This window comes from Natrix helvetica (genome assembly GCF_964273705.1).
Source record: "Natrix helvetica genome assembly, chromosome: 1".
NCBI classification, from domain to species: domain Eukaryota; kingdom Metazoa; phylum Chordata; class Lepidosauria; order Squamata; family Natricidae; genus Natrix; species Natrix helvetica.
In genome coordinates, this window is record NC_138548.1 from 123079107 (window position 1) to 123105405 (window position 26299).

Genomic DNA, 26299 nt, shown 5'->3' on the forward strand with positions numbered 1-26299 from the left:
CGACAGGCTTGGCCGATTCATTGCTTATCCATAAATCAAAATCTTTGATGACATGCATCAGGGAGGGTAGCAAAAAGACTCTGAGTTAATTACATGGAGGTATTTTCTGTGCCAGCAGGCATTGCTATCATATGGTAAAGAAGGAGATGGTAGTTTTGTCAGTAGGTCAAGTGGATGTTGCTGTGATACAGAAACATCACAGCAGAAGAGGAAGATTTTGTTACCTGGTCTCTTTCAAGTTCTACTCAGTCAACGCTCAGCAGTTGCTGTAATTCATGATTCAGAGTCTGACTTTGACCTTGAATCTGACAATGTTGCTCCAGCTGAGCCTGTGCTTCAAGATGGTCAGTCTCAGGAATCAAGAAGCCAGGATTCAAGTGAGGATGATCAACCATGGTAATCTCCTGTTCAGCTGGAGCAGTCAGGTGATGAGGCCCAACCCCTAAGAACCAGATCTAAGCAAACTGAGATGTAAGCAGAGCAACATTCCTCAATGAGGCTTCTCTCTAAACATAGGGCAAGACATAGGTAACTGCAGCCAACTGGCTACGAAGCTTTAAATAGCCTCTTTGCTTGCAGTCTTTGTTGGAGATAACTTTTTTATTTCCTAGCTTTTGCATCTTATTTATGACCTTTGACCATTGGACCAACTGACTACCCGATTTGGCATTCTGTGATTCTTGGGCAGTGGTGAAATCTAATCCTCCCCCGGTTCTGTGGGCGTGGCCAACTTTTTTTTTCACTTTCAGCTATTTTTTAAGCTTTTAAAAACATTTTTTCCCTGCCGGTTTGCCCGAACCAGCAGGGAAAAAAATGCTTTAAAAAGTGGAAAAAAAGCTTCCGACGATTGCACGCTTCAGAGTTGAGCTGAGTGATCCTCAGAAGCTTTTTTTTTTTTTACTACCAGTTTGCAGAACCAAGGAGAATCATCCCTACTGGTTCAGCCAAACTGGGCTGAACCAGGAAGATTTCGCCCCTGATCTTGGGTGATATTTGGACGATGCTATTGTTTCTTAGACTGTATTCTGCTGTCTTCAGGCAAGCTCTTTCACTAGGCATTTGACTCACATTTGGTGTCTGACCATTTTGCAACATGGGGATTATAGCAGTGATGGATGCTTACCAAGGCAACTGAGCTGGCCCATAAGATAGGGGAGATGAGGATCGTTAAATAATCAGTCTAGTGATTTTGTCTTTTAATGGAGGCAGAGTAGTATACCCTTTGGTCTCTTTTTTCATCTGAATAATAATGCTTTCCATTTATGCCAATCTGCAGGACACCTTCAGTCAATGGTGTTTGATTTGTGGCATTCTAGCATGCTGAGATCACCTCACTGAGATTTGGCAGGAAAATGATTGATTTTCAGTGGTATGGTTTTTGATAGGCAAATCTACTTCCCATACACTCAATCTCTCCCTGTAATAACCTAAAATCATGCCGCCAAACTGCTCTGGTGTGCAATTTTGTACCTTTAAAAATGATTAAAAACCTGGGGGTCCATAATCTGGCATTATATCATCAGTCATTTTATATTGTCAATCTGTGTAGTTTTCTGGATAAAATAAAAAAAAAACCACAGGAGTGGTTTTACCATTACTTCCTCCTCTGCAGCATGAAATCATGCATTTGCTGATGTTGCTAAAGGGATCATTTGTCTCCAGAATCTTCTTGCATCCCTGTTGCCTGATCCAGGTGCCCACTTGCTTGGGCTTGGTAGCTGGGATGACCGTTACATCCTGGGTGACCCTTCTGGGAGGATACAGTCCTTGATGTATGACCACAGCTGAGCCCAAAATTTCTGTTAAGTGAGAAATTTGTGAAGTGAGCTTTAGCCCCATTTTACGACCTTTCTTGCCACAGTTGTTAAGGGAATCTAGCTTCCCCATTGACTTTGCTTGTCAGACGGTCGCAAAAGGTGATCGCATGACCTTGGGTCATAGCAACGGTCACAACTTTGACCCAGTTGCCAAGCATCTGAAATTTTATCACATGATCATGGGGATGCTGCAAAGGTCGTAAGTGTGAAAAACAGTCATAAGTCACTTTTTTTCATTCCTGTTGTAGCTTTGAATGGACAAAATGAGCTGTTGTTATTCGAGGACTATGTGTGTGCCTGTCATATTGTCTGCTCTTCCCTCCTAGGAACATCACCTCCCGCTTTCACACACACACAATGAAGCAGCATATCAGTAACTTAGGGGGAATCATTCTCATATATAACTCTAAAACGTTTCTTCCAGTATTTTCTTCCTTCAGTTTCATTCAAAATAATTTCATAATTTTACATTTGAATTCCTAGAGGCTTCTTGTTTCTCCTCCACCAGCCACTATCCCATTTCCCTCTCCCCCCTCTCTCCATCCATATCAGTGCACTTTTGCCTTTCTTCATCATAACAATTCCTTGTTTTATTTCAGTTCATGGTTTTCTCTTTATATACGTTGTGCCAGTGTATTTTTCATTAGCCATAGCTTCTTTCACTTTCTCATTCTACACAGGGTCTTTTTCATATCTTCCAGAAGCATAATTCCACACAATCTTTCATTAAGCATGTATTTAAAAGTTAACATTCCTCCCTTCTCTCCTTTATTATTTCAAAATAGTAAGTTATTTCTTGGCTATACAACCCAATCCTCTATGCCTATGGTTTCTTGGAAGAAAGTCACGCTGTTTGGTGGCCAGTGCAATTTGTAATTCTCCATATGAGGAAGTGTTATGCCTGAGCAGAAACCCATTTCTTTCTCACTATCCTTTTCAGTGCTTCCTTCACCTCCTTATTCCTTAGGCTATAGATGACAGGGTTGACCATAGGAATCACTACTGTATAAAAGACAGCAGCAACTCGGTCTTGGGCTTCAATGTCACTTGAGGAAGGCTTCAGGTAGATGAAAAGAATTGTGGTGTAGAACAAGGTAACAGCCATCAAATGGGAGCCGCAGGTAGAGAAGGTCTTCTTCCTCCCCCCGCTTGAGTGGATTCTTTGGATAGCAGTGATAATGTAGATGTAAGAGATAAGGATGATGAAGAATGAACACAGTCCTATCAGTGAAGAGATGACAAAAAGCAGAATCTGGTTGAGCTGAGTGTTTGAACAGGCAAGCTTCAGGATTAAAGGTACATCACAAAAAAAATGGTTTATGACATTAGAGCTGCAAAAGGGAAGGCGAAAGGTAGTGTTTGTGTGTACCATGCCATTGGCACAACCCACAAGGTAGGAAGCCAGCACCAGGCAAATACAAACCTTCTTGGACATGACAGTAGGATACAATAGTGGGTTACAGATGGCCACGTAACGGTCATAGGCCATAGCAGCTAGCAGGAGACATTCGACACTTGCAAACACAGCGTAGAAGTAAAACTGAGCAGCACAACCAATGAAAGAAATGGATTTCTTTTCAGCCAAGAAATTCACCAGGGTTTGAGGGACAATGACTGTAGAGTAACAGAGATCTGAGAAGGACAGATTGCTAAGGAAAAAGTACATAGGTGTTTGGAGATGGGAGTCAAGGCGAATCAGTGCAATCATCCCTAGATTTCCAAGAAGAGTAATCACATAGATAGCTAGAAAGACCACAAAAAGAGAGGTGCTGAGCACTGGATTATCTGTGAATCCTACAAGGATGAATTCTGACACTGTGGTTTGATTCCATTGGGCCATGGCATTAGTTCAGTAAGCCTGTAAAACAAAGAAGATTGTCAGGTCCAAGCCCAGAGGACACAGCCAAATCCAGCCAAATCCTTTACTTACTTATCCCTAATGGGCAGAAAGTTGCTAAATTAGTTATAACTTTCTAACTGAGTAGAGATATCCTGAGGGATTCTAGGATGAAGCTACCCCAAACTTCTTTCTCCCTCCTCCCAGGACTACATACACTCTTAATTTGGGCTTCTCTCTGAAGGAAAGTATTCCCTCCTCCTTTGGAAAGCTTTGTGATGCCAAAGCTCCACTATTTCTCCAGGTGCACATTCTACACAAAGATGGACTGACTCATACTCCTGTAAATCTAAAAATGTTAAGAATAGCTTAAAATATATAGCTATTATTATTGCTCATTCTCTTTTAAGCTCCTTTTTGTTGCAAGTTATTAGATATGTCAAAACAACCCAGGGACACATATAATAATGAAAGATGTAAATGTGATGCTGAAGTATACTCCAGATACATGGAATCTAACATTTTATGAAGAATTCAGCAAAGAAAATTGTCCTACAGAGATTTTAAAAAAGTATGTTCCTGGTATTGAACTGTAGAATTGATAGATTGGTTTCTTTTATGAGTTTTGAACATGTTGTTATATTGTACAAATAAGAAGATGAAACACCCTGTTTCCATATGGTCTAGTTTTAAATATGTTAATGAATTTAGTTACTGCAATATTAATATTATATGCCTCATTTCTTCCCCTTCAGTTTTAGTTCATGTTAATCACTATTTTGTATATGTTTTTTTTCTGATTATCACTGTTGCATTATTATTAGGATACACATATTACAAAATAAATAATTATTCTTCCTCCCCCAATATGAAATAAATCTTTGCAGGTCTGTCTACATCGTAGTATACATCAACGTCAAAAACCATATGTGGGAAAATCAAAGGGCTCACATCCACCATAATACTGGCACAAGCACAGAGAGGAAATAAATAGACTATAAACAAACTTCAACCTATTTGATTTTGCAAAATTTTAGAACACGGCTGCCACCTGTGAATTTTTAACATTTGAAATATTTGAAAGTGCACTTGAAATGAAGAACCTTGTTAGAAACATATTATCAAGGGAAGCCTTAATGTGTTTAGATTATGTTTAATGAACTCCTATTAGAAGCTGTTAACATTTTATTTTTAAAATCAATACTAGTGAATAAGGTAGAAGATAATGCATTCTTTTTGCTTAAAGCTAAGTCTACCCTATTCAAACAGCTATCACTATAGTCCATCTACCTGCTGCCTAAAAGAAAAAGACAATAAAGAGCATTTCTCTTCAATTGATGTGTGCTGTCACATCCAGGTCCAAATATACCTGTAGACCGCAAAAAATCTTGAGTTTGCAGTGTGGAGAAAAGAAGATGAAGGGAAACACAATTGATATGCTGAAGTACATTCAAGAAAATGCAGAATAAATGGGCAGGAACTGTTTCTCGTGCAGAAATTAAGAGTCCAAGTAACAGGTGGAAATTGTAGTTATCTGGAACAGCCAAACCATGAAGGTTGTGGATTATCCATTTCTGGAGGTTTTTTAGAAGGGGTTAGACAGCCACTTCTCAATGGCTGAATTGGTATTCCTGCACATTGCAGAAGGTTGAATTAGATGATCTGTATGGCTCCTTCCAACCTTGCAGTTCTGTTACTCTATGAAAATTGTCCATGCTTAACCTCATCTGAAGATATAGATGGGCAAACCATTTCTTGTAGGCAGTGGATGGACTCCACCCCTAGCTTTTGCAACCCCCTATGATCATTCCTGCTGTTGGCACATATCCCACCCTCACAGGCATAGCATAGGTATAGCATAGCACTTAGCACTTAGACTTATATACCACTTCATAGTGCGTTTATAGTCCTAAGTGGTATACAGAGTCAGCATACTGTCCCCAACAATCTGGGTCCTCATTTTACCCACCTCAGAAGGATGGAAGGCTGAGTCAATTTTGAGCCGGTGATATTTGAACTCACGAATGCAGCTAACAGTCAGCTGAAGTAGCCTGCTGCTGCACTACATTCTAACTACTGTGCCACCTCAGCTCAGTATGTTAAATCTTGCAGCTTAATCTTTCCCACTCAATGACAAAGGAGAGGGGGAAATCCATTTTAAAAGGAATGTGCAGCTCTTGACTAGAGAAATATTTCCTGCTATTAAGGAATCAGCCACAGTTGCCACAGCCAAAGCACAATAGCTTGCTCTCTAAAAAAGCTCATTGATATTTATTTTCCTCTGTGGAAGATGTTGTGGGGTGTCATCTGAGATGGCTGCAACTTATTTGTGGCAACAGAAACCATTAATAAGCATTCTTATGACTGATTGTAGTATCTCCATGTAATCTTTGTTTGGATTGTATCTGTGGAGAGAGATATTTGCCTCAGTTCTGAATTTTAACTGAGTATGAAATATGTTCAGAAGGATCTTAGCTCCTGTCTTGTGCTTATCTCATTATAAATCAATGGAACTACTTTGGAACATGTTTCAAAGGGGTTGCCATGCTAATCCATTCTAGAAAAAACAACAGATAAGAGCCGTTCGAGCAAGTAAGTGCTGAAGTGCAATGTGAGTTCCGACAAAATGTTACTCATTGCTGAGTAATCTCTACAGGTTTCTGTTCATTTTTTAAGCATTGCATTTTTTAAAAAATCTGAGAGCTCTCATAGGATTAATTCTCCTGAAGCCTCTGAAAAGTCTGGTGACATGACAACAATTTAGCATGGAATAACAGGAACTAAATATTCAGACTTCTGTGTAGCATAATTACTCCATAGGTTTAAGAAATTGCAAAGTTTGTGACATTGCTCAAATTATATTTCTAAAGTAATATTTTGCAAAGACTAACTTATTCTGACATTCACAGAAAATTGAGACTTGTAAGGAATCAAACCCCCATCTACATTTGTTTAAAACTAATGTTGAGATCAATTTCTTTTTAAATGGGCATGTTATAATTGTTATTGAAAATATAAAAGAACAAGACTTTGAACTTTACTCTTTGTCTCCTCACCTCACATTCCTTCAGGCCACCCCTGATTCATTTCAAGTAAAGAATTAAGACTGGAATTTGGAATAGATAGTTCTGGGATTGTGAAGGAATTTTTCTCCAGTAACGCCATGAACCCACAGTTGGCTCAAAATATTTTGCTTCTTGAGACAAAGAAGAAAACAACATCTCTTCTCCCATTCATTCTACAAGACTGAACTGAGCGGGCAATAGAATGTTTAACATTGACATGAGGGCAATATCTCCATCACTCTTGTAGGCACTATACTAATTTAGAATCCATGGTCAGATTTCAGTATATAACATTATCTCTTTCAATATCTTGCTAATGCTTCCCTGGAGGAACTACAGCACTTTGTCCAAAAATAGGACTAGTTTTGTATTAATTTAGCAAAAAAATCTTACAAGGTAAATATTTTCAAAAGGCGGCCCCTCTAATGATAAAGAAGACATCAATTATTTAGTGAGAGAATCTAAAACCACTTTCTGAAGCTCTACCTCTTTACAAAGAACATGTTTTTGCTTGATCTCTGGGCAAGGGAAAGCAAACACTGATGTGGACATAAGACACAAAATGTACTCTGCATGATCCTGAAAGTGACTTTATAAAGCAGAACATGCAATTTTTGAAAGCCAGTAGTATTGCTCATGTTTTAACCATTAAAATAGCCATTAACTAGCTTCTATAAACATTAGAATTTTATAGAAAAGAAAACATTCAAACAGAACTTTGATCAAATAAAACTGTGTCAGTTTCATGGCAAGAATAGCTGTTGCTTAAGAATGCATGAATTTATTAAAAGAACAGTGCTAATGTCTAATGGTCTATTTCTTTCAATGCTTTTGGGAAAGGAAGGGTAAGAGTCATTTTCTTTTCACACTTTGAATTAAAATTATTAATTTATCCCAATAAGGCAATAAAGGCAAATGTTATCACTCTTTTTTGTATGCCCAGTGGTTGGAATTTCAGTAGAAGTTGCTTTCCTCACCACTGTAGGAGAAACAGCACCTGCCAATATTCTATACCTCTTCATTTTTTGCATCATGACATCCTAAATTCCATTTTTCTCTTGTAAGGTTCCAGCAGTTCCGAGCCACTGAAATGCCAAAGAGAGTGAGATTCAAGACGAGACTTGCAAAAAATATCAGCTTTTATTCATGGCCATAGCAAAAGCTGGGTGACAAAACTATATCCAAAACATACAAACAAATGCATGTAAGGAATAGCCACACTCTGCCAGAGTGGCACAGAGTATTATATACATTTTAGGCAGATAGAAACAAAGTTTATCCAATCAGAGACAAAGATTCGTTACCAATGTGATCTTTAAAGTGTTCTTTTGTTCAAGCTCCAGTCTCTGTCTACCTTACCTGTGGAGTATTTCTATAGCCTTGTGTAGGGGGTGGCAGCCCCCCTTTGCCAAGTTGTTTTTCTGCAGAATGCTTTAAGGATTTATGAGCCAGGAAAACTTCCTAGTTTGGTTTCTTTATCTGTGCGGCATGATATTCCCGTGTAACAATTTCTTCTATGTTTTCAAGAATGTGCCTGGCTTTGAAGCCAAGAATAGAAGGGAGACACAGCAGTGAGATAACATTTGCAGTAATGTCATCCAGTATTAAGGTTACAATTTGCTAGGCTAGAAAGCAACTAATTTCTGACAGTATACAATAATATAAGCAGAAACCAATATTGATTCATATTGATTCATATACACCTTCGCTTTGATAAAAGAACTTGATAAAAGTTCTGGGCAAATGGCACAAATGAAGATAGAATTTTGCAATGCTCCTGTGCTGCAAATTAATTCTGAACCAATTTTAATTGTTTGGGGAGGAAATCACACTTCCCTAGCACAATATAAAACATTTAAAAGTCTAATGGGGAATCTGTCCACGATGCAGGCTGTAAGTTCTCCTATCTTTCCATCCTATGGATGAGGAAAAGGAGACTGTCTGATTAGGTTGTCCTTTTGGAGTCAATTAGTATCATTTAACACTTACCATTTATGTCACAGCTCGTCCTCCCTTTTTTTTTTGCTTCTGATATAGCTAGACAGTCTTATAAATCTTTACAACAATTCTGGGCCTACACTCTTTTTTTAAAATTCTATGAAAAGGCATATTTATTTCCCTCTATATTCTCCTGTCTGCTTTAGCCCTGCCACTACATCTCACTAAGGACCGTTTTGGTGCTCCTCCCTATTTATGGGCTTTTATCGTTAGAGACAAATCTTTATATGGTGGATTTGTGACTTTGGGTCCTCCTCCCTGAGGATTTCCTATCCTCAGCAGCACAGATAGAGAAATGATGGCTATTAATTGGCTTATTTCAGAACAAAATAAATACAAAGTGAGTGCTGCATCTATATTTAGGCCACAGAGAAAGATAGACTACTAAATATCTCAAAGTGAATTAATTTAGTGGTGACCAGGATCAATTTAAAGAGTTTGGAGACCCAATGCAATTGCCAATCCTGCAAGGTAGACCAGAACTGAAAATGAAATTCACAGGAAGACTAAAATAAGATTTTATTGGGAGTGTATAATAACAGAATCTTACAAGTTTGACTGTCCTTTTCCTCCTTGCCCTTTTGTGCTCAGGATATTCTTTTTTTTTTTAAACAAAGTTTTATTGTTTTTTTTAATATTTTACAAAGGGAAAAGGTAGGGGATAGGTTACAAATTTTGGCAACTGCAGTGTGCGGTAGGTGCGCTCCCCCTCCATACTCATAGTATACATTTGCACATAATTCATTATTAGGTAGTAACATAATAACATATAGTCAGCATGTAAGTTCAGTTAATAATTTCGAACAGTTTATGTCAGGTGGATTTTCTTACTCATTTTTGTGATCTGAGCTTTCTCAATGTTGCCCCATCTCCCCCCGCCGACAGAGCTCCGGCCCCTCCCGTGTCCTGTGTATCTGGTGGAGGATCCTCGGGTTTTTCTAGGAGTAGTTTGTTTTTTTCCATAAAGGCCTGTGCCTCTATGGGTGTATTAATTCTAACTCTTGTCTCCTCCCAGAATATTAGCATACCTTCAGGCATCAACCATCTAAACCACACCCCCTTCTGGTATAGTTTATTCGCTAATTGCGAATAGTTTTTTCTTTTTTCTCCTACTTTCTTGGGGATCTGTTTCAGAATGGTTATCTCCTTATCTTTGTATGTCAGGGCTTGCCCCCGTTGTGTGCTCAGAATTTCATCTCTTGTGCTTTTTCTAAGGAATTTAATATGTACCTCCCTGGGAACATTGTGTGTCCTAGCATAAGCTGTGTGCTCAGGATATTCTTAATGCTGTTTCTATTCCCAGCACTTAAGGAATGCTTTTGTCTTTGCCGCTTACATAACATTTTCGGTATGTTTGCTTCAGAATGACTTCCCTTTCTATACCAACCAACACGACCCTAGCTTGATACTGCAGATGGATTCTTCCAAATGAGATGGAAGCGGAAACAATAGTAGGTTTGTTTCAGTGGTGGGTTTCAAAATTTTTTAGAACCTCTTCTGTAGGTGTGGCCTGCTTTGTGGGAGTGGTTTGCCGGCCATATGACGGAGTGGAAGTGGCAGTCATGTGACTGGCTGGGCGTGGCCAACTTGTAAAATGTGCAGAAACTCACTTAACAATGCTCTTGCTTAGTAACGAAAATGTTGGCTCAGAAACTCTGGCATTTGAAGCACGCAAGTTTTAAAGCTGTCAAGTTACAAAACCCTTGCACCCCTAACCCTTTAGAAAAAAAAACCCAAGGGTGTTCAAACTTGACAGCTTTAAGACTTGTGGACTTCAACTCCCAGAATTCTTCCTCCAGTCATGTTGGCTCAGGAACTCTGGCATTGAAGTGTGCAAGTCTTAAAGCTGTCAAGTTACAAGACCCTTGCACCTCTAACCCTTTAGGGAAAATACCCCAGGAGTGTTCAAACTTGACAGCTTTAAGACTTGTGGACTTCAACTCCCAGAATTCCTCCTCTCGCTCTTCATCTTGATGATGTGCGGATGGGCAGGGTGGGGGAAGGGAGCTGGAACCGGTTCTAAACGGCACTGTAGGTTTATGGAACCTCTTCTATAGAAGAGGTTAGAACTGGCAGGAACCCACCCCTGGTTTGTTTGCATTGACAAATTAATTTGGGAACACGCATCACGTAGTAAAATCCTACTTAGAAGAATTATGCCATTGGTTTGATCTACCCATTGCCTAAGACTGTGGACTTGGCTTGCTTCAAACCCCTTTTGGCCTGATTTTTGTATGGCCAAGATGCATCCCACTTAGCCCTATACTTGAACTTGACCTCTTGAAAATCTTTTTAGCTCAGTCTTCCTACTGGCTAACAAAGAGCTGCCTTGGCCAGCAGGTAGACTGGACTTGTCAATTGGTCTGTGACAAATATGAAGCACTTTTTCAGGAGTAGAGTGACAAGGACAGGCAGCGTTCCCCACCCCTCCACTTTTGCATGCCCATAAGTCACATCTTACTGTTGTTCTGCTCCAAGCTCTGTTTTTCTGGGCTACCATGTAGCTACATTATGACTCCTGAAACTGGCACGAGTTGTGATTCAGGATAGTCAACATGTTCATTTCATATGTGATTGTCCACTGTGAACCGAACATCATTTTACTACGTGAGCTCTTTATCAAATTACTATGTGAGCTCTTTACCATATTTCTTCCAAATTATCATTCGTTTTCTAGAAACTTAAGAACTATGATATCAGACTACTGTACATTATGAATATTTGAAAAACAAATGAAAATTAACTGAAATATTGTTCAACACTGTTACTGTGATTACATGGGAAATAACATGCAGGCGACAGAATTCACAATCACTGGATTAACAGAGAACTCACAGTTGCAGCTCATCTTCTTTGGGATATTTTCTGCTGTTTATGCCATCACCCTGGTGGGAAACCTAAGCATGATTATCTTGATCAGAATCAGTCCTTCTCTTAACACACTTTTTCCTTACCAACTTATCTTTTTTGAATTCTTGTTATTTCTCCTTTGTTATCCCACAATTCCTAACCAGTCTTTTAAAAGAGAAGATTATTTCCTATGGGGTTTGTTTAACTTAGCTTTACTTTTATAGTCTTTTGACCACCACAGAGTGCTACCTCCTAGCTAAGATGGTCTATGATCACCATTTGGCAATCTGCATTCCTCTACTCTACTTCATCACAATGTCCCAAACAAAGTGTGTTCAGCTGGTAACAATTTCGTGCGTTGCTGGCATCATTAATGCTTTCATTCCTACAATGGCTGCATCTAGACTGTCCTTCTGTGGCCCAAACATCATTAAACACTTTATTGTGAGGGTCCTCCTTTTTGCTCTTTCCTGCTCAGATATCTTACTCTTAATTATCTGCTGGTATTTTTTTTTTGTTGGCTTCAATTTAATAGCAACAAGCCTGGCTGTTCTCACCTCCTACAAATATATCCTGGTTACCGTTTTAAAGATACGATCTGCCATGAGTTGGAGGAAAGCTTTCTCCATTTGTACATCTCACCTCGTGGTCATCATCATTTTCTATGGATGTAGTAGCTTTATGTATGCACGGCCAAGCTCTAGGCAGAGTTATCACCTAGGCCAAATGGCCTCTGTGTTCTATGTAGTGGTGACCCCCATGCTCAACCCATTAATCTACAGCATGCGGAACCAGGAGGTAAGAGGTGCCTTCAGAAATAGCCCAGGAAGACAATTTCATGTTCAACAGATATATTTTTAAAAACTGTTGCTCTTTTCCAAAATTCAGCTTTAGAGAACAGCTGCTCTAAATAGAAAAAGTTTTACTATTGTGTGTCATTAGTTGTTGCATTTGTTTTATCAAGGCCATCTGCAAATTGGTCATGTGTGCATTTTCTTGACGCAGATGCTGTTCCTGAAATTCCTTTCCTTGGAAGAGGGTATGAGACTTGCAAAATTGATGTCAGCATTTCCAAGTAGAGCAGACTGGAAACACAATCAGAGGAGCTGATTTGATATTATTGTAAGGCTACATTACCAGAATCTTGCTTGTCTGACAGTATAAATTTCCCACTGTCTTTTTTGTACCTTACAAAGTTAGCGGGTTTTCTTTCTGAGTTTCCTTCTTTACTCATTATGCATCTGAGGGCTATATCCTCACTTATCTGATCACTCTCTATGTAGCCTTTCTCTCCTCCTCTCCATCTTCCATTGACATTCCCACGTAGTGTTACAGTTTCAGTTACAGATCTCAGATTTTACTTGTTTAACTAATTTATACATTCAGTCAAATGAGTGCCCAACTCAGGTAGTGTGCATCTATATAAATAAAAATGTAATGTTTGTTTGTTCAAAATCTCAAATCTCCGAAAGTTTTTCACCGATTGCTTTGAAATTTTGACACAACGTTGCATTCGACTAATCACATGTTTTATATACATATATTATATAGATGTCACACCTGTGACAGGTAAAAACATGCTTTTTAAAAAACCAGCGCCATCTGCTGGATGTAAAACCAACACACGCTATACCATAGCGTTCATTTCTTGAGTATAGTATATTCGAAACAGTTCGGCCTCTCTCCAGCTTCGTCCCGACGGTCCCTATATATGTGTGGCTGGGCCATTTCCACCAAGGGGAGCCAAAGCCTTTTGGCCTCCCCCTCCCCTCTCTGTCCTCCCCTCCCACCAGGCCTTTGCTGTCTGCAGCAGGGCGCGCCTGCCCCATCCCTTGGCCGCCTCCTCCCACTCTTAAGCTGCCCCCCCCCGCCCAGCCCAGTGGAGCTCCAGAGGAGGTGGAGGTGGAGCGTCTCCTCAGCCCGGCCGCCTGACCGTGCTCTCCACCCCCCTCACAGGGACCCAGCTACGGGTTGGGGCGGTGGCGGTGTCAGCCTGAGGCGCAAGGGGCTGGGGCAGCCGCTGGGTGCCCTGTGAGGTGGCAACTGCAGCGGCAATGGCATCTCTGGATGGGGCAGCGGGCAGCGGGGGCACCAGGGGCCACTCCTTCCTCCACCTCCTGCTCCTCAGGGGATGCCAGTTGCCTCCTCTCGCCGCCTCCGCTGAGGGAAGCCGGGTCGGGGGCGGCGGCTGCCTCTCCTCTCCTCCTCAGCTCGGCCAGGCTGGGGCCTGTGGGAGCGTCCTCCATGGTGGCTCTTGCAGGGGCCACTGTGGCTCACTTCCATGCGGGGGCAGCCTCTGCCGGGGGACTTGCACTTTCTCTTTTCTTTCTTTTCCATTTAACCAGACTGGGCCACAGCAACGCGTGGCTGGGTACAGCTAGTCTTCAATAAAAATATTATGTTCCAAAGGATGGGAATAGGAGCTGAGAAGAAATGATTCCAGGGAATATCTGACAACATCTCTTGGAAGTCCATGGTTGAGATATAGAATTGAGTATCATCAGCATCCTGATGATATATTGTCCCCTTCCAATGCATGACTTCATGCACTTGTTTCTGTAGCTATTGATCAGGAGTAAAAAAGAACTGAGTTATGAGGCACATCACAAAGTAGGTGTCTTAGGCAAGATCTCTCTTTCTCTCATTGTTCACCCACAACACTGACTGAAAAGGCCACAAGGAAGAACTGCAGCACTGATATTCAACACTTACATCCTTGAGCTCCCATGTTGGTGGACTTCAAGTTTGACAAGGGATCACAGAGGGTGAGGAAGGTGCACCACCTCCAGCATCGTCCCATCACAAGTTATGAAAAGCACGACTAGTGATGTTTCTATGAAGTGCCCAAATGTTAAACTTGACTGAAAAGAATCCTGATAATCTGCTTCATCCAAGCACCTTGGAGCTGCACAACACAATTGAGTCCAATGATGATTTACTGAAATGGTAAAGATCATAATCTCCAAAAGGGCAGGTGCAACCAAACTACAGCCAAGGAAAAATTTCCCATATAATACATTTTGGGAGACCTTTATCAACCATGAGCAGCATGGATCTAAAACATTCACAGCTCTCAAGAATCCAGTCGCTTTCTCACTTCCGGTTCCGGCGGCTGACGGCAACGGGCAGAGACTGCTCGCCCCGCGCATCCCCGGTGGGCTCCCCACCCCTTGGGGGGCACAGGACGCCCCGAAGAGGCATTCTGCCGGAGGAGCGGCACGGCGGGAGGACCCCTGCATCGGCGGCGGCCGTCGGGGGGCTCCCGCTTCGCTCCAGGCACCGAGGAGCGCGAAGGGGAGGCGCGAAGGGGAGGCGCGAAGCGTCTTCGCTGTGAGGCTGTCCGGAAGAAAAAAAGATACGGCGGGAGGACCCCTGCAGCGGCGGTGCGGTGAGGCGTAGACTCCCTTCATACCAATTACCAATTCTAAAACCTGTCAGTTGTGCTAATTAGAACTTTTGTTTAACTTGGAGAAGTGTGGCTGGAGGGGAGGGGGATTTCCCCCCCCCCTTGGACAAGCGGCTAGAAACAAAAGTGCTCGTAGCCCCAGGGAAGGAGGAGGGGGAGAGCCAAACCAAAGAGGTCACACTCCAACTAAATGGATCTTCAGACTTAAACCCTTAGGCTTTAAGAAAATGTGATCTTTGGGAACTTTGAACTCTGAAAACTTTATTTGTTGCCTCAGTACCCGAAGTTGGCAGGGCAAGATGGCACACTTCCGTTGTCTTCATGAAAGCTGAACTTGACTCCACCTTTTAGCTTCAGGCTTCCGGTCTTTGTCTCCGTGTTATTTGGATACCTCTCTTGTGGATTGTTTACTTTTGAACTTTCTGGAGTGAAAAACATCTGTTCTCTGCCAGGGTGATTAGAGAGTTTCCTTGTGCCTGGTCTCTCTACCCCCCGAACTCTCTTGGCTGCTCTACCACTCTGACTGATTCTTCTCTATACTGACTGGACTCTTTATTACTAACAATGACATCTAAAAGACCACCTCCTGGAAAGTCCGGCTTTGCTGCCTCTGCCTCGACATCTACAACCTCGAGTCCGAGCACGCAATCAACATTGACAGCTTTTAAACAAGTTAAAACTGCGGACTTGGAGTTTCATCAAATGTTTCAGCAAATTCTACAGGGACAAGAGGAAATTAAGAAACAGCTGAAGGAGATGAAAGAAGAAATTAGAGGGAACCAGGAAAAAATTGATAAGAACTCACAGAGATTGGATCTCTTGGAGCAGGGGGCGGCTGAGATGAAGGGGGGGGGTGGAGGGCGTGCAAAAGGAAAACAAAGAGCTTGACACCCAACAAATGAAAACAGAGTTTGAGAGAATGTCCTTTTTTCTTAGATTTCAGAATGTGATGGAGACAGATGATGAAAACATTAGGGACATCATGACAACTATCTTGGCTGAGTATACCCAGAAAGAAAAGCAACAGATGGGGTGGGAAATAGACCTGGTCTATAGAGTGAACTCCGCATATGCTAGAACACACAATGTCCCCAGGGAGGTGCACATTAAATTTCTTAGGAAAAGCACAAGAGATCAAATTCTGAATACACAAAGGGGACAAGCCCTGATATACAAAGATAAGGAGATAACCATACTGAAACAGATCCCCAAGAAAGTGAGGGAGAAAAGAAAATATTTTTCGCAATTGGTGAATAAATTATACCAGAAGGGGGTGTGGTTTCGTTGGTTGCTGCCTGAAGGAATGTTAATATTCTGGGAGGAGACAAGGGTCAGAATTAACACACCCATAGAGGCGCAGGCCTTTATGGAAAAAAATAAATTACTCCTAGAAAAACCAGAAGACATCCCAGTAGATATACAAGACACGGGAGGGGCCGGAGCACTGCCAACGGGGGGAGATGGGGCGACATCAAGAAAGCTTAGATCACACAAATAAGTAAGAAAATCCACACGATACAAATTGATTGAAATTATTTTTAATTTATCACACTGACTATATGTTATTATGTAATATTTGAATGCTATGCAAATGTACACCATGAGTCTGGAGGGGGCGTATACCTACCGCAGTTTGCGGCTGCCACAATTTGTAACTTTCCCCATACCTTTTCCTTTTGTAAAACACCAAAAAAACCAATAAAACTTTGTTTTAAAAAAAAAAGAATCCAGTCACTTTCTCAGGGCCCAAAATATAGATTTTCAGTTCTCACCAAATAATCACAAAAGATTGTGCATCAGCCAACCCCACAGGATCTGCACTTTTCAGACTTCAATTCCTAGTGAAATCACATCAACAAGCTATTACCACTATTAAAGAGTGTTTGAAATCACTGGTCTCCAACTCAGTATACTGTAGGTTTTTAAATATTTTCTCTGAATGATTCTATTACTATTCTGAACAGTTTTGTTAATATATTTTTCCACTTTAAATAACAATAAAAATCGCATTTTTGAAAGGCACTCTCTGTCTACATGGGGTATAACATGTGTGAGGAAAGGATTTGATAAAATACTATCAATAAATAAAGCGAAAGAGAGAATGTGATCTCTACTGAATACTACATTTTCCACTGGTAAATATTTCAAATTGCAATTTGATTTATTAAATCCTCACTGTGTAATTAACACAAATTAGTAGATGGAGCAGTTTGTAGTACTTCAGGGAGATGTTTCCCAAACCAATATTTTTCTCAGTAGAATTATCTTCTCCATCACTCCAAAGAGAGTTGAAGGAAACATTAATATCTGCAGCAGTGTATAAAGCTGTTGAGTTACTGGAGATTGGAGGAAAATATTTGAATTGCTTTTAGAACTGCGAAAGTTTCAAAAATCTGCAAATCAAAGCTTGAAAAAAAGGCAAGACATTTTAATATGTGAAGGAAGTTGTTGAGCTGCAAGAAAACAAGTGAGTTTGATAATCAAAAAGGCAACTATGCATTTGTTGCGTTTTATTGTTTGTGAGAGTTTGCTTTAGGAGTTCATGGGATGACAAGTTATAGTTACTTCAAAGAGAATTGTCTGTCTGTTCAGAGAAGATTCAGATCAAGCCTGTATGTCATGCATATAATGTGCACAAGGCCATTTAAAATTTTTAAATATTGTCTTTTATGTAGTTCATATTGCATCAGAAACCATGGGAAGCTTGGCAATCTAAGAAGACCTCAAATTTGCATCTTTAAAAAAAAAACCTTTATATATTAGGAAATTTAGAAGTTCAGTGAGGAATTATCATTGGTATTAGACACGTAAGATATGAGAGTCAGTATTGTTCATTATTCAGAATTCTTTCATTATTTATTTTATTTTATTTATTTATTTATTTGTCAACATGTACAAGGTAACAGGTATTAGTATAGACACAGACATTTTCACATGAGATTGGTACAAATAGATGGATATACTGTAAATAAGTATAACATGGCTATGGACACATAAAATGAGTACATATCAATAGGGACAGTAGATTTCTTGAGACATCATCTCAAGAAATGAGCAGCCCAAGTAGTCTAAAGATCAGCTTCTACAAGTCATAGAACATGTCGATCCTGCAATGAACCAACAAAACAATATATACAGTTGAAAGCAGTAAGAACCTTTCTTCACTTAGCTTGCTAATTCTTTACTGCAGCTTCTGAAAATATCTTGTGAGAGAAAAAGTCAATACAAATCATATTTTGCTCTGATACCTTTTTCATGTCTTTCCAGGTTTAAAAGAGAGTTCCTCACCTTGAAGATTTCAGTAGCATTCCCTTGGTCATGAATTGTCTTTAACAGTCTGTGGATAAATTTATTCATGGGCAGAAACTAGTCTAAACACAAATAGTATGTTATATCCAATCTGCCCTTTTATGTAGATAGCTATTGTTATTACATGGGAAATTGATTCTGATCACAGACAAATATTAGAAAAACTAAGGGAAATTGACTGAAATGTTACTGTGATTACATGGGAAATAACACACAGGTGACAGAATTCATACTCACTGGATTAACAGAGAACTCACAGTTACAGCTTCTCCTCTTTGGGACATTTTCTGCTGTTTATGCCATCACCCTAATGGGAAATCTAAGCATGATTAGCTTGATCAGGATCAGTCCTTCTCTCCACACACCGATGTACTTTTTCCTAACCAGCTTATCTTTTTTGGATATTTGTTACACCTCCTCTGTCACCCCAAACTTTCTATCCAATCTTTTAAAAGAGAAGAAAAGTATTTCCTATGGGGGCTGCTTCACTCAGCTCTACTTTTATGCCCTATTTGGAACCACAGAGTGCTACCTCCTAGCTGTGATGGCCTATGATCGCTATGTGGCAATCTGCAATCCACTACTCTACTTGATGATAATGTCCCAAAGGAAGTGTGTTCAGCTGATAGCAGTGGCCTATGTTGCTGGGATCATCAATGCTTCTGTGCACACAATGGCTGCAACTACTAGATTGTCCTTCTGTGGTCCAAATGTCATTAAGAGTTTTTATTGTGAGGGTCCTCCTCTTTTTGCTCTTTCCTGCTCAGATATCAGTCTTAATTATCTGTTGGTATTTGTATTTGTTGGCTTCAATTTAATAACAACAAGCCTGACTGTTCTCACTTCCTACACGTATATCCTGGTTACCATTTTAAAGATCCGCTCTGCCACGAGCCGTAAGAAAGCCTTCTCCACTTGTACATCTCACCTCATGGTCATCACCATTTTCTATGGATGTCTCAGCTTTATGTATGCACGACCAAGCTCTAGGCAGAGTTATCACCTAGACCAAATGGCCTCGGTGTTCTATGTAGTGGTGACCCCCATGCTCAACCCATTAATCTACAGCATGAGGAACCAGGAGGTAAGAGGTGCCTTCAGAAGTATACTAGGAAGAAAAGCTGATGCTCAACAGATATGATTATCGTTACCAAAATTAAGTATTAGATCAATTTGTTCTAGTATCAAATCAGTGGTGGGTTGCATGCGGTACACCCCAGTACGGGTGTACCAGAGCCTGCCCAGAGCACCAGATACCATTCCGGTACGGTGCTCCGGAGAGCCCACCTGCCCGCCCGAGCTCCTTACCGGTCTTTTAAGTCTTCGGCACTTCCGCGCACGCACACATTGGAGTTTTGCGGAAGTGCTGTGCGCATGTGTGCGTGTGCTGCACATGTCCATATGGATGTCCACCACTGTAGCAAATGGTTTATATCATTCTGTCTTATTGAATAAAAACTTAAGCTGTATACATTTCTTTAGGCTACATGGACCTTTGAATTCAAAAAATGAAATCTGAACTCTAAAGAAGAATTATTCCATATTTTCTTTTTATAGCTAAATGTTTCCCAACCAAAGGGCAGAACACAGAAGGGAGGAAAAAGATTAGAGAAATCAGTTCTTTAGAGGTAGAATGAAACCAGCATTTATATTTTGCTTAACCCAGGCTGACCTTTTCGAAGTATAATTACAAAAATAATGACCTATTGCCATTTTAATTACTTTAATAATTTAATCAATAAGGAATTATCAAGAATATGAGCAAAGCATTTTGATGTATTACATCTCCAATATCCAGTCTAATAAATTTAAAAAAGAATTTCAATAGGTTGACCTTGTTTTAAATTCATAAATACTATTCTTAATAAATACATTAAACATTTCTTAAAAGTTGTAACCAATGATTATATAATTCAGGAAAATCCATTTCTCTGTTCCAAATTTCTGTTATATCATTGATATTTACTTTTCTCATTGTGAGAAGCAGTATTGTTAGCTTAGTCTCTAAAAAAATCTTCATCTGGGGCGTTCAAATTCATTGACGTTTCCAAGGCAGTTGATATTAAATTAAACATAGCATGAATGTGACAAATACTACAGATGAATATATTGCTATTTGCTTATAGTTTTTTTTATATCTTTCAAATATCTTGCAAGTGTGATGCAAAGCCATTTTTATAACACCTTCCAGAAAGATATTATACTGTACTTGTAAGCCTTGAAGGCTTTTTCTTAAAACCCTCGAAGGCTTTTTCCTATATCTAATGAAGCCATTACATATTTTTCAGAATGTACTGTTTAACCTACTTACCAATTATTTGATATTATCAGAAGTTTCACAAAGCCAACATTTATAGGACTAATTACCGACAGTAATACTTTCAACAATTTTTGTGCCAGGTTGCAATCAGAATGTTTTATCTTTATTTAAGAATGTTCCTGGGAAATCCATTCCTGTTTTTAGACCAGCTATAATATAAATGTCATGAAATGAATCAATCCCAACATAAAATAGCCATATATTCATTAATTACAGAATCACAATTTCAGTTCAGATCCCATTCAATGATTTGTAGGACACCCCTACATAACTCCTTGTTGCAGAAATGAGACCAAACCAGCTCTTTGTCGAAGGGAAAGGTTTATTGAGCAAGGTTCAGCAGCGATAGCTTAAGCAGAATCTGAACCCCGAAGGGCAGTTTGTTACAGAGTTTTATACTTTATCAGGCAGGATATTGATCCTTCTCCTAAATACACATTCTTCCCGTGTCACATATGCCTTGTACACATAGTGTACAGGATATCTTGATTGCCTTATGTGGATAGAATAATACCAATTTCCTAGCAAGATCTAGTCAGGTAGACAAGGTATTTAATCCCCTGTGGAATGGATAAGGCTCGTGGCATTCTTGTCCAGTTTAACTTTACATCTTATGTTAACCCTTTAATTTATCCTTACTCACTTACAGACCCTTTTCTAACTTTGACTAAGACCTAAATGCCAAATCACATTCTCCCTCACCTAGGTGAAGAAAATGCCATAACATTTTTATGGTATTCCATTCAATAAAATCATTTTAAATCATTCATCTAATTGTAAAATTGTAAAATTTGTAGGAATAGACCTTCATTAGAAGATTAAATAAAATTACTGTCATATAAATAGGAACAAGATTTATCATTTGGTCTGTTCTAAAATTTTACTGGAGTAACATACATTCAAGCCAATAACATTCTTAGCCAGTTCTGCTTTGGAAAGAATCCTGCTTCTCAATGAGTCTGATCAGTTGGTCAGGTTTTAAAACACAGCTGAAGCTTATGATTAACTGTGATCCTTATCATAGTGCAGTTTTATAGAAACAATTCAGGGCAAAACAAGGTGAATTCTTCTTGCTCTGTAATCTGAATCCTTTAACATTTATGGGAGCAAGAAATAAAGAAAAAAGTAAAAGCACTTGTAATGTTTCCAGGTACTGATAAATGTTGATAGTTCATTGGAAGAATGATTTTGTTAAGATGTTAATGATGGAGAGTGGGTTGGCCTGCAGGTCATTTCTGATCATGGTTAGATATGCTGGCAGAAGAAAGTGTGTTTTCTGAATCGTGTTGGCCCATTCAAAGGATGGCTTAGAATCCCAACCTTACCCAAAGCATTTGTCTCTTTTTCCCCTGTATTCTTTGTCATTATACCTAATTGCTAGGCATAAATCATTTAGCTGTGTTGGTGAATAGTAACTTTAATGTAATACCAGAAGTCTGTATTTGCAACCATATTCTTCTTGTAACTATGGTATATAGCAGTAGTGGGTTCTGGATTCACCCACATGCATGCACGTGGTACGCACATGCACAAATGCATGCTGCCTGCGTGCATTGTTGCTGGAAACAATGCTTCTGCAAGCTTCCGCGATGCTCCAGCTGCTCAGCAGAGCATCATGCAGGCACTGTATGCACCATGCATGTGTGCAGAAGTGCCAACAGCTTTGAAACACAGGTAAGAAGCGTGAGCGGGTGGGTGGGCCCTCCAGAGCACCGTACCGGAACGGTATCTGGTGCTCCGGGCTGGCTCTGGTACACCCGTACTGGGGCATACCGCCTGCAACCCACCACTGATATATAGCATATCCTATATTCTCCAAGTACAGGGTCTGTTATATTTAGCAGCAACAGAGAAGAAACTAATAATGTTTTGTGTTATTCTGGAAAAACCATGCACTACAGCTGTGATGGCGAACCTATGGCACACGTGCCACAGGTGCCACATAGAGCCCTCTCTGCGGGTACACGAGACGTCACCCCAGCTCAGCTCTACCGCATATGCGTGGGTGCCTCATGCCAGCCAGCTGATTTTCAGGTCTCTGCAGTGCATGCAGGGGGTGGAGGGGGCGTGTGCACATGCACGGGGTGGGGGACCATGCAGGCATGTACGGGGGTGTCATGAGCACATGTGGGGGAAAGCACAGGTAGGAGGCCCGTTTCTGGTTGCAGGAGACTGCAGGGAGGCCTACTAGGCCCAAAACGGGGAATGGGGTGTTGCATGCACATGCATGGGGAAAGCTCCAGGGTCACGTGTGCATGCGTGGGGGCTGGGGGGAGTGCAGGGGGGTCACGTGTGCATGCACGAGGGCAGGTGGAGCGCAAGCAGATCACATGGGCATGTGCAGGGGGGGCATGGGCACGGGCATGCATTGCATTGCTTTTGGCACACAACAACATAAAGGTTAGCCATCACTGCACTACAGGATGTATAGTCTGTAGAAAGAGAGGCGATTAAATTTTCCTGTATTTTACGCGATTTTATTTTTAGGTGCACAGAAGTTTCAAATGGTAGTGGTCCATAAAAAAAATAGAATCAAACAACAAAACAATGTCAGAACTTAGCAGAAGAGCGCTGCTGTTTCAGGTTGTACTATATGCTATCAACAGTTAGGAGATCAGAATTTGCATTATTGCAAGAATGCATCAGAATGTAGAGTCAGTGGGAGTTGGGAACATATAAATTATTATAATTATTATATTATTTTCTATTGAATTTCTTCAGGTATAAAACCAACTAGGATGTTGTGATTCATAGGATGAATAGGTGTTTTCAAAAACATCAAAATAAAACACAGAAGTAGCAAGGAAATGGGAGAGTAATTCATGGGAGAGTGCCATATAATTCAATATAATATTTTATTAGTAAATGTGGCTGTATACTAAAAGCCTTGTTTGGACTAACCCAAGAATTTATGGGTCAATTAACTCAGCTTTTTGCTGGAAAGGTACTGTGATTTAAAAGATATGAAAGTAATTATTCTGTCATTGTTAATTATTATAAAATACGTAGTAATTATAACTACAGCTCAAATACTTTTTTGCTTGTTTATTGCATAAATCAACTTGATTCCAAAAAATTCCACACTGGCATCGATTTTAAAAACTTTGCAAAATACATTTTATCCAAGAATATTTTCCTGGGCTTGATTCAGCATTAATCATGTCCCACCTTTCTCATAATACTTCAGCATACTTTTTCCTTGTTTATTGGGACAACAATTACTCTGCTAACACAATAGTGTTCCCAAATTTGAAAGAACAAATAATTCCTTTTGTTAGCTGTCTTATTCAGTGTTATTTTTTATTATTATCATCCATTGAGTACAAGAAAGCCTGTCTCCTCCCTTGGGATGGTCAATGATCCCTTCTACGGGAAGAGGTAATCCAGTACTCTGTTAGGCTAGGAGTCATGAAAAAAAATGGAGCTTATCATTCATGCGAAAGGTTTCGCCAGTAGACTATTGTTGGGATATTTTTCAAATACTTTTATAATGACTATCTGGCAAATGTTGCAACATTTCAAGACAGAACGATTGAAGAGGATGAAAGTCCATGTCAGCTGGATAGCCAATGGCATTTTGATAGGAGTAGGGACTGGTTATACCACTAACATACCACCAGGCCAAGGGGTTCCTGCATCATTCCGTCTTTTTGAATGATTGTGTGCCATCAAATACGTATTGACCTTTTCAGCCACAAAGATAGAACTTCTCTGGCTTGATTTGCCCCAATGATCCACTCATCACCATTGTAGCTGTTTCCACCTGTATACTTTTCTTCCTTTCCATCTTTCCCAATGTAATTTCCCAGAGTTCTCAAGAAAGCTAGCTCTTCACATTATGTGCCCTAAATATAATAAAAATATTAATTTGAGCCATGTTATTAGTTAAGCTAATGTTACTTTGTATCACATAATGCAAGGAAATGTCTGTGTTTTATTAATTATCTTCCCCCTTTTAAAAATAACCATGCTTGTCTTGTCTTAATCTAAAATGTTTCATAAATCACACATCAGTTTTAAACCATGGCATGTATAATTGAAATCAAGACCCTTACTGTTTACTTAATGTACGGTAATCTATAAATATGTGGAAAGAAGATACAGACAACTATATTTACTGACATATCTTCTACACTGTTGCTACATCCTCAGTCTTGGGGATAGGTTAGGCAACAAGAGAAAATTCGAAGAAAGACCGCTATTCAAACCTGCCATAGGCTACTGTGACACATGTTCAAGAATGGTGTCCAATTGGTGCTAAAGTAGTGTTGCTTTGGGTCTTTGGAATGCAATTGTTGTTGTTTTTTTAGTTTCCCCAGCAGTAACATTTTTATCCAGATATTATGAGGAGCAACATCTAAAATGATGTCATTTCTGTTTTACATAAATGTATTTTCTATTTATTGCCAAAGATAACATTTTGATAATGTAATCCTTTAGAATAGATCATCTTCTCCAGTATGTTACAAAGAACTCCGATATTCAGGTGACAATTTTTTCACCTGAGCTTTCTTCTCACCTCCCCCACAATTATTTTTCCAGCAACTTCAGAAAGTTCTGTGATAAAAATGGCAAGGAACTTATTAATCCAGCTTTTGTAAACTATTGGATCAGGCTTTCCTAAAATAATTGCAAGATTTTCAGCTGAAAAGTTGGAGAGAGAAAAATGGTCGAGGAAGGGAAATATTTCTTATTGTAATTCCATTTCATCCTTTAGGTAGAAACATATTAAAATGATTGCTAGAAATATTGTAGATACTGTTCCTAAATAAGGAGTAAGTATTTTAACCTTAAGGAGAATGAGATCAAGAAAGGGGAATATTTGTAGCTCATGGTTGAAATGAGGGGTTGGGTGATACATTGATGGACTTTTTATTTTCTACTAATATAAAAGATAATGATATTTGAATGGAAGAATACTAGGAAATCTCAAATAGAAATCAGTCTAGGAAGGTGAAAAGCATCCGAGAAAAAGATCAGGATAAAGAAATAATTTCTGTATCATAGATTATGGTAGAAGACTTTACCTGAATCTTCTATTTTATTAAATCAATCCTGTAAGATTATTGATTTAATACAATTTATTGAGACTAGCAAGCTATGAAATATCGTAGGTGACACATAATATCCTTTGAATCCATCATTACAGCATTTGGTAATGATACTAACAAAAAAAAAATAGAACACATAGAATTTTGAACCTTATGGAAACATAAGGTAAAATTAAAGCTCTATGCTACCTAAACTTGAACAAATAAAAATATGGACATATGACAGAAAAGAAGTAGTAGACATAAAATGATTAATTCATATATATTGCTTTCAAAAACTAACCTATCAATATAACTTTATATAAATATTTCCAACTGGAATGAATTCAAGTTAGAATTCTACACATAGAGAATAAGCCAAAATGAATTGGGAGTTTTTTGTCAGTACCTAGGAATGCACGACTATAGAACAGAACAGAACAGAACAGAACAGAACAGAACAGAATAACAGAGTTGGAATGGGCTTGGAGGTCTTCTGGTCCAAACCCCTGCTCAGGCAGAAAACCCTATAACATTTCAGATAAATGGTTGCCTAATCACTTCTTAAAAACTCCCAATTGTTGGATAATTCACAACTTCTAGAGATAAGTTGTTCCACTGGTTCATTGTTCTGTCAGGATATTTCTTCTTAGTTCTAGGTTGCTTC

At 39.5% G+C, this 26299-nt stretch overlaps 2 protein-coding genes, 1 long non-coding RNA gene and 1 pseudogene across 4 annotated transcripts in view; 2 read left to right on the forward strand and 2 right to left on the reverse strand.

The window, feature by feature from the left end:
* Positions 1 to 26299, reverse strand: part of LOC309384881 — a 435034-nt gene that overhangs the window by 289373 nt on the left and 119362 nt on the right. The gene's annotated exons all lie outside the window — the stretch shown is intronic.
* On the reverse strand, positions 2713 to 3657 carry LOC309384859 (olfactory receptor 5AS1-like; the record flags this gene model as incomplete). Its single annotated transcript, XM_081938703.1, has 1 exon — positions 2713 to 3657. The coding sequence occupies one exon, from the start codon at positions 3655 to 3657 to the stop codon at positions 2713 to 2715; it is 945 nt and encodes a 314-aa protein (XP_081794829.1).
* LOC309384101 (olfactory receptor 5J3-like) lies at positions 11495 to 12428 on the forward strand (annotated as a pseudogene). Its single transcript has one exon. The product of its transcript is annotated as an olfactory receptor 5J3-like (transcript).
* On the forward strand, positions 18482 to 19423 carry LOC309384861 (olfactory receptor 5AP2-like; the record flags this gene model as incomplete). Its single annotated transcript, XM_081938705.1, has 1 exon — positions 18482 to 19423. The coding sequence occupies one exon, from the start codon at positions 18482 to 18484 to the stop codon at positions 19421 to 19423; it is 942 nt and encodes a 313-aa protein (XP_081794831.1).